Source organism: Phodopus roborovskii, unplaced genomic scaffold, assembly GCF_943737965.1.
Source record: "Phodopus roborovskii unplaced genomic scaffold, PHOROB, whole genome shotgun sequence".
Classification (NCBI taxonomy): Eukaryota; Metazoa; Chordata; class Mammalia; order Rodentia; family Cricetidae; genus Phodopus; species Phodopus roborovskii.
The window spans coordinates 3,716,102-3,724,880 of NW_026126646.1; the positions used below are offsets into that span (position 1 = coordinate 3,716,102).

Here is an 8,779-nt window from a genome sequence, read left to right on the forward strand (position 1 = left end):
GTGCTCAGGATGCCAAGGTCCCTCTAGAGTCTAGACCCAAGAAAAAGAAGTGGGGGGGGGTGGGAAAAGGCGAAGGAGAAAGGAGGGAGCCCGCAAAAGGAGCGGCGCAGGTGCTTTCTGACAACGAGTTCCATCCCAGGGACCCAAATGTGGAAGGAAAGACAGAACCGACTCACACAAAGTTTCTTCTGATCCCCACATGCACACATTAGCGCAGGGCCTCCAAATAAATAAATAAATAAATAAATAAATAAATAAATAAATAAAGTGCTTGAACAAAAAACCCTCCAAAACCCATAGGATCTATTCCTCCCTCCCTCTCCCCCTCTCTCCTCTCTCTCTTTCTCACCCTCCCTCTCTCTCTCTCTCTCACAACACTCTCTTTCTGTCTTGTTTTTCAAGTAAAGGTTTCTCTGTGTAGCTAGCAGTCCTGGCTGTCCTGGAACTCGCTTTGTAGACCAGGCTGGCCTCACTGAGCTCTGCCCGCCTCTGCCTCCCAAGTGCTGGGATTAAAAGCATGCGCCACCACCGCCCAGCCAGGATCTATTTAAGTGAAAGGATGCTCAAGAGTGTCGAGGTGGTTTTAGAACTGTTTCAGAACAGGGCGCTGAAGATTCTAATTCCCCAGGCTGGTGGGGGATGGGAGAGCGGAGCATGCATGGACTCGAAGGCCTGGAGCTGTCAAACCAAAGGACCAGAAATGAAGGATGTGAGAGATGAGGCCTGATGGGCAGACACTCCAGTGCCTTTGTCCAAAGAGACAGCGTCACCACGTGAACAAGGACACTGGGAAGCGCCTGAGGGTCCAGGCAGGTAAGTACAAACCACCCCACGGGGCCACGGCTGGAAACAGGTCATGGGAACTGGAGGAGGCAAGGTCTGCTGGACTGGAGCTAAAGCTCCCAGGATGGGGTGTGCGTGCCGTGGGAGCGCAGCAAGCATATCGGGCAACCTTGAAACAGCTTGTGCTCTACCTCTTCTTCCCCCACGCACAGCGAAGGTCAGTCAGAACTCAGCCCCATTCCCGGCCGATGTTTCAATCAGTGCCTAACTCCTATCAGCCAGGGAGGTGCTGGAAATGTAGTCGTTTGCAGAACAGTTGGTCTCCTGGACAGTCTTAGCTACCATTTCTGTTTCCACCACACGGTGGCGCCACGCACGGTGGCTGGAGCTCCCAGGTGAGCTCAAACTTTGATGACAGCTCAAGTGAGTTTCTAACCACTTCCACCTAGCTGGTGAGGCCTCGTTCCATCATAGGACCTGCAGGTACTGGAATCTGTGACCTCTTTCCAGAGGTTTCCGAATTCCTTATTTGTGTCACAGCTATGCCCGCTTGGTATTTCTTGAAGCTACATACATCAGCAAATCCAGGCCGGCGGGAGCCCTCACAGGACAGTAAGTGGTGATAGGAGCATTCAAACTATGATGACTGGACTTGACTTCCACTCTCCTGTGCCTCCTTCGTGACAAAACTCCTGCAGTTCCTCCAGGCTGCAAGGTTGCTGCCTTGACCCTGGACACCTCGCATGGTGAGGTCATGCATTGTTCCTGTCAAATCCTCCTGAGTCATTCCCAACTCAGCCAGTGACACTCGACATAAAGCCAGGTGTCAGTACACATCCTCGATGACCAACTAGCTCCTCAGATTCCTTGAGGACACAGCTCACACTCAGACTGGGAGCCAGGCCCTTTCAGCTGTGCCTGCCTGCCTGCCTGTCCATCTGGGCTCTTCCACTCCACTGAACCCTCCCCAGCAGTTAAAAAAGCCCAATCAGTGATGACATAAAGATAGAACCCCCTACTACTCACTGGGCATGGCGCCAACCTCTCCATTCAAATTGTTAATCCTTATAGGTGGGGTTTTTTGTTTTGTTCTGTTTTTGTTTCAGAGGCTGGCTTTGAACTGTCTATCCATCCCAAGCTGGACTTGAACTCCTGAGTCTCATCTTCTCTTTATGATGCAGGGTTATGGGCATGAGCCACCGCAAGTGGCTCAGAGGGGATTCAAGTCTTGTTTTATAGCTGTGGAAACAGAGGCAGGAGGAGTTTGTATTTATTAGTGCCTGTGTGTGTGTCTGTGTGTGTGCGTGTGCATGTGAGCACGTGTGTGCTGGCCTCAATGCATGTGGAATGCATGTGGTGGTCAAAAGACAACTGGCAGGATTTGGTCTTGTGCGTGTGCCCTGGGGATCAAGTGGGGTCACCGGGTTAGTGGCTGGTGCCTTTACCCATTGAGGCATTTCATAGGCTTTGTTTTTTTAAAGCCTCAGGTGATACAGACAGGAAGTGGCAAATCTGTCCAACTGAGCTTCCTCTCTCTGCTTCTCAGGCTGGATCCCCTCTCCCCACAGCTCCCCTCTGTCTCCTTGCCTCTGGGCGCCAGCATAGGGGCTTCCTCCTCTGAAAGTCTCTTCTCATCCCTCTGCGGGGGGCTCACCTTAGCCCTCACCTCCAAGCAGGGTGAACATCAGTTCTCAGATTTCTCTCCCAGCCAAAGACCAGCACATTTCTCAACACCCCAGGTAGGATCAGGGGTAGAGTGCATCCCCAGGGTACTGTAGGCTGTCCTAGTGAGCCTGAGCCCCACTCTCTGAACACCCCAAGTTCTACTTCTAAAGGACCCCACCTTCCAAACCACTAGCAAACCCCCAGAGTCTTTTCTGTGGAGGGAGGAGTGCATTGCTTGGTTAAACTCCTTTACAGTGGGGGAGAGACACTTCAAGTTTCAGTAACTGAAAGGGAATTTGTCCTCAGCCCTGGAAAGGGATGTTCCCACCCTTCACCCTAGGAGCTAGTATCAGTATGGTCAGTGTAGGGTGGGTTTGGGGACACTGAATTGAATCAACCCTCAGGGAAGGGGATGCCACACTGTCATTTTTTTTTGTTGTTGTTGTTTTAAAGATTTTATTTATTATGTATACAACATTCTTCATCCATGTATGTCGAGGGCACCAGATCTCATTACAGATGGTTGTGAGCCATCATGTGGTTTCTGGGAATTGAACTCAGGACCCCTGGAAGAGCAGCCAGTGCTCTTAACCTCTGAGCCATCTCTACAGCCCCATACTGTCCTTTTTTTATTTTACATTTTGATATTCTGAGACAGGGTTTCTCTGTGTAACCCTGGCTGTCCTGGGGCTCACTCTGTAGACAAGGCTGGCCTCAGGTTAGGAGATCAGCCTGCCTCTGCATCCCAAGTACTGGGACTAAAGGTATGAGCTACCACTGCCCTGCCACAAACCCTTTTTCAAAAAGAAGCTTTACTTTTATTTTCAACTCTATCTATCTATATCTACATATAGATGCATGGATTTATATGTAGATTTATGCATGTAAGGGCTATGTCTGAGAAGTCCAGAAGAGGGCGTCAGATTCCCCCCTCCTCCGAATTGGAGTTACAGGTAGTAAGTTGTGAGCCATCTGTCCTGGGTGCTGGAACCAAACTTGGGTCCTCTGTAAGAGCAGTGCTCATAAACACTGAGCCCTATAAAGTACTAAAGTCCTTTTAGATCTCCATTTCTTCTCTCTCTCTCTCTCTCTCTGTCTCTCTCTCTGTCTCTCTCTCTCTGTCTCTCTCTCTGTCTCTCTCTCCTGTTTTCAAGACAGTTTTTCTCTGTTGTAGCCCTGGCTGTTCTGGGGCTCACTCTGTATATCAGGCTGGCCTCGAACTCAGATTCAGAGATTCACCTGCCACCACTGCTTGGCCCTCTTTGAGCTCTTAAAGAATAATTAATGAGTGTGGTGGCACACACACTTGGGAGGCAGAGGCAGGCTGATCTTTGTGAGTTGGAAGTCAGCCTGGTCTGCATAGTGAGGGGCTGGCCCATAGGCATTTTAGACCGGACTGTGGGAGAGAACCAGAGACTCAGGCATCCCAATTAGGACTGTTGGGTTGGTGTAAGTGAGGAAATGATTGGAAACAAGGAGCTAGGAGCTTGCACAAAGTTACTCTTTGGTGGTGGTCATGGGTCCTTGTATACCATAGAAATGGGAGGGATGAGCTTTCCGCCCAGGCTTTCTTTTTTTTCTCCCTACTGTGGGAGCTCTTCCAGGGATTTGGGGCTAGGGAAGGGAATGGGGCTCAAAGGGGTCCTTCCAGTACCCTGGACAGAGCCCATCCTGGCTCCGCCCCACGAGCTCCTGGCTTTTGGTGCCTGAGACTGCCAAAGTTGGAAGAGGGTCGGAGAGGCGGACGTCACCCCGCCAGCCAACCCAGGGAGGGGAGCCCGCGGCAGATGGGCGGGGGACGCCTGCCAGTTTGCCGCAGCAACGGCCACGCGTTGTGGAGGCGTGTCTGGCCTCGCTGGGGCGGAGTGGAGCAGCCGGGGCACACGCCCAGGGCCGTCCCCACTCGCCTGTCATGTGACCTCCGAGTGTCCCACAGGTGGAATCTGGAACCCAGAGCCAGATGAGTTGAAAATGAACTCCGAGGACCCTGGGTTGCCTCTTCCTGGGGAGTGGGGCTCAGGTTTCCTTTTCACAACCTAGAGCCGGGGAACCAGGTGGGGTGCCCTAAATTCTAGGAAGTGTTTAGAGCCTGGGGTCCAGCGACCCCAGTCCTGGTTCTGGCAGCCAGGCCGGAGAAAGGTTGGACCGTGCTAGGACTGCGTCTCCACGTCCAGCTCGGGGCAGTTGGTGGAGCGAATCTCTCTTTTTAACCCTTGTTGGGTCTCCCTGAGCTCTGGGGCTCCGAGGCTCTGCAGTCGCTGGGGCCCTTGCTGCCCAGGGAGGAGCTAGAAGCCCGGTGGGCGTGAATGAAGCCGCAGGAGTCAAGGCCTGGCCCCACCCATCCTTCCTGTCCAGGGGGCCAGCGCCCGCACGTCGCGCGACCCCACCACAGATGGGACTCTGAGGCCAGAGTGACATCTCTGGGGGATAACACTGACTCGTCCTCTCCAGCCCCACCCTGTGCTGGGACAAAGGCGGGAGGTGGGAGTGGCGACGGGCCAGGCTCCGTGGGGCGGGGCGGAGCGGGGACGCAGCCTCCTTAAAAGCCTGCGGCTGGCTGGGCGCGCTCTTCTTTGGCGGGAGTTTGGGCTAGGCTTTGAACTTGGTCCCTGGCTTCGTTCTTTGCTCTGCTTTGTAGCGGGATCCTCCACCCCGAGGCACCCGACCCCGCGCGCTCTTCGCTTTCCCTTGGAGCATGAGAGTGCCTAGAACAGCAGGGGACGCAGCGGAGCTGCGCAAGGTAGGGACGGAAATAGGGACCCGTGGCAGCGTGGGGTGGGAGATCGCGATCTCCTAACCATGGCCTCTGTGCCCATCTGCCTTCCCGCACCTCCCCGCAGACCCTGAAGCCACTGCTGGAGAAGCGCCGGCGCGCACGAATCAACGAGAGTCTGAGCCAGCTAAAGGGGCTGGTATTGCCGATGCTGGGCGCGGAGGTGAGTGTCTGGGAGAGGAAGACCTCGGTGGAGAGTTCTGGGACACCCAGTGGGGCGGGTGGGGCGGCGTGGTCTCGAGGCTCAGTGGGGATCCGAAAGCCTCCTAGTGAGGTCTGAGCGATGGAGTGGTAGAGACCACCGCGCGACTGGCAAGCATCTTGGGTGCAAGAGCCAGGTGCCCAGTGGCTCAGTTTGTTATAGGGTGTCTCTCTTGCCTGGCCTGGCACAGACTTCCCGCTACTCGAAACTGGAGAAGGCGGACATCCTGGAAATGACCGTGCGCTTCCTGCAGGAGCAGCCCTACCACGCTGCAGCGCCGGGTGAGTGACCATGCTCCCCGCTCCTCGCGTGCCTGGCAGTTTGCACAGTGCTCAGGGCCTGAGCCTCATGCAGCCCTCTGTCCACAGAGCCCTTGGATAGCTACCTCGAGGGTTACAGAGCCTGTCTAGCGCGCCTCGCGCGCGTGCTGCCGGCCTGCAGCGTCCTGGAGCCGGCCGTGAGCATGCGCCTGCTGGAGCATCTAAGGCAGAGGACTGTCAGTGGTGGCTCAACCTTACAGACACCAACACCGGCCCCAACACCGGCCCCAGCTCCATCTCCCTCTCCCCCTCCGCAGGTGCCTCATCTGGGCAGCCCTGGCCTCTGGCGGCCCTGGTAGGCTCCTGGATGTTCCAGGCCAGGGACCTGGATGGGCTAGCTGACTAAGGAAGCTCTCAGTGGTGACTGCATCTCCCTCACTTTGAGAACAATCTAGCACCCACACCCTAGCAAGAATTCGATGCTTGTGACCTATCTGGATGATGACCTCAAGGGCTGGAGGGAAAAAGAGTTTCTGGGTAAGAGGAGAAAGAGCAAATGTCTGCAGGGTGAGGAAGAGCCCCAGATTTGGACTGGTAGAAACGCTTCTGGCACTGGGCCACCAAAGCTGCCTCAGCAGGGACACACCTGCCCTGGCGTGGGCAGCAGACCAACCTCCGATCTTGGAGCTCACCTGCTCTGATGGGTCATCGAATGCATTCCCAGCCACACCTGGGAATACCTCCAGCTCAGCTGGGCTTGTGAACCTCTCTGCAAACAGAGCAATGCCTTGGGGGACTTTGACCACTCCCCCCTACCAGGTTCTGCAGAGCTCTGAGCAGGGCAAAAGGACACCTCCTCCACTCCTAGGCTTCCCCTGCCAGTGATCTCTACTGCAGATGGTGGGGGCTTCCTAATTTAAGCCTCCGAGCATTCCTTCCCCACTCGCCAGGCCCAGTGGTCTTCAGACGTAAGGAAAGGATGGGATGAGTGTGAGGCTTCCCTGGGAGGGGGGAGGGGGGTTTATGGAGGCTGGCGGTGTTGGAGGAATGGAACCCAGAACAGACTACAGAGCTCCAGCCTTGGGAGGGCAGGGACCAGGAGGCAGCAGCAGTTAGGGAACAGGGACCACCCTGCCTGCTTTCTTTGTTAAACCACTCCCTGAGCCCAGGCAGTTGGGCTGCTGGAAGCAACTAGTTCAGAAGTTGTTTCTCCCAAACGGAAGCCTATGATGACTCAGGGAAGGGCCTTCAGGTCCCAGAAGTGCAGCACAGAAAGTAGGAGAATTTGTGAACCATGGTCCCCCCCCCCCCGAGTCCATGGGGGTTTGCGGAACACTGCAGTAAGGTCTGTGCTAGGGACCTGGACACTAAAGCCAAGGAGACAGACTGTCCAGGGAAGGGACAGTCACTGATCTGCCCTGCCATTCATCCGTGATGAATCTGGGTACTGATTTGGGTGGCAGGAGGTGAGGAAGATAGAGGCCTTCTCTTCTCCTCCTCCTCCTCCTTTTTGATAGCCATTCTTAAAAAAGAAGATCAATGAGAAGACAGCGGGGCTCCCACAAGGCTGTGCTGGACCTAGACTGATTCTGGGGGTGGGGTGGGGCTGGGTGGGGTGCATCAGTGTGTCCCCGAGGCACTCACACCCAATGGTATTCAATAAACATGGGTTGACGGGTCTGATGTGACTGGCTCGCATGGTGATAAAGCTTGGGCAGCCTGGCTTTTGCTTTGACAACTACTCCAAGTTCCCATCAGCGGTTCTCAGCCTTCCTAGTGCCGCGGCCCTTTAATACAGTTCCTCATGCTGTGGTGATGCCCGCCCCCAGCCATGGAATTGTTTTCATGGCCATTGCCGCTCCATAGCTGTAATTTTGCTACTGTTTGTAGCGTAAATATGTGTTTTCCCACGGTTTTAGGTAACCCCCGTGAAAGGGTCATTCAACCCCCAAAAAAGTTGTGACCCACAGGTTGAGAACTGCTGTTCTAGAGTCCCACCAGGGCTCAGGGTCGCTTGTTTTCTTGTTCTTAGTGAACAGGGGTGGAGGCAGAGGAATAGCAGCCCTGGCTCAATCTCCAATAGTCTCTGGGCTTCTCCTCCGATCTAGACGGATGCACGTAGAAGAAAGTGGTTTACACATGCGTTCCTGGCCACCTTTCCCTGTGGTGTGAGACCCTGTCGCAAAAATCCAAAAATGAGAGCAGCAGCAGGAAACAAAACAAGATTCCTCAAAACAAAACAAAAGCCCTCAACACAAGCAAGCAAGGTGGTATATACCTACAATCCAACCCTGGGAGGAAAGAAGAGAGAGTATCCATAGCCAGGGCTAGCATAGCATGACCCACCTCAAAAAACAAAACAAAAAGCTCTCAAGATTGGTATTTTACATTATCGAGACTCACAGTTTCCCACCTGCCTCTGCTTCCTGAGGATTAAAGGCGTGCGCCACCACACCTGGTCCTCCACACAGGTTTAAATTCTATGGGAATTGATGGGCCGGAGGCCTCCGGGTAGCTGTACCCCCCCCCCCCCCGACTTCCTGCTTCTGAATGACTATCTTGGTTTCTAGTTCCATGATGTGTATTGACCTGGCATTGAGTGATTAGGTAAGTAGCTGTGGAGTGGTGTGTGTGGATAAACTGGTGATTCATAGGGTCAGATGCTCTGCAGAACGGGGCCCTGGCATGCCCAGGTGGGTGAGGTTCTCTGCCTGAGGCAAGAAGCCAGTTTCTCAATGGGATGTGCTGGAAGACCTGGAGGTTCTAGGCTGGTGTTCCCAGCTGGGCTGGCGAAACAGGGTTACCTGCATCCTCCTTCAGAAGCCGCTGTGAGCACCTCTTCCTGGCAGCTCCTCCGCTGCCAGGACCTGTCTGTGATGGTCCAAGATGAGCAGGGCAGTGGCTTGCTTGTTCTGTGTTCAACAGGGGCTGCTCCAGAGAGACATTTGCGTGTGGGTGTGAGCCCACGTGGAGGTGGAGGGTCACTCCTCAGGTGCCTTTACCTTTTGTGTGAGATAAGGTCTCTTATCGGAACTTTTCCAAATAGGCTGGACTAGCAAGCTGCCGGGGACCCACCTCTCTCTTCCATCTGGCTGT

General features: G+C 54.5%; 1 protein-coding gene across 1 annotated transcript; it reads left to right on the plus strand.

Annotated features, from left to right (window-relative positions):
* The first annotated feature begins 5,120 nt into the window (after positions 1–5,120).
* Positions 5,121–6,388, plus strand: Hes2 (hes family bHLH transcription factor 2). Its single transcript, XM_051173849.1, has 4 exons — positions 5,121–5,188; positions 5,289–5,384; positions 5,614–5,704; positions 5,792–6,388. Exons 1-4 carry the CDS (start codon positions 5,144–5,146, stop codon positions 6,040–6,042), a joined length of 483 nt encoding a protein of 160 aa, XP_051029806.1. The 5' UTR covers positions 5,121–5,143; the 3' UTR covers positions 6,043–6,388.
* Positions 6,389–8,779: the final 2,391 nt, after the last annotated feature.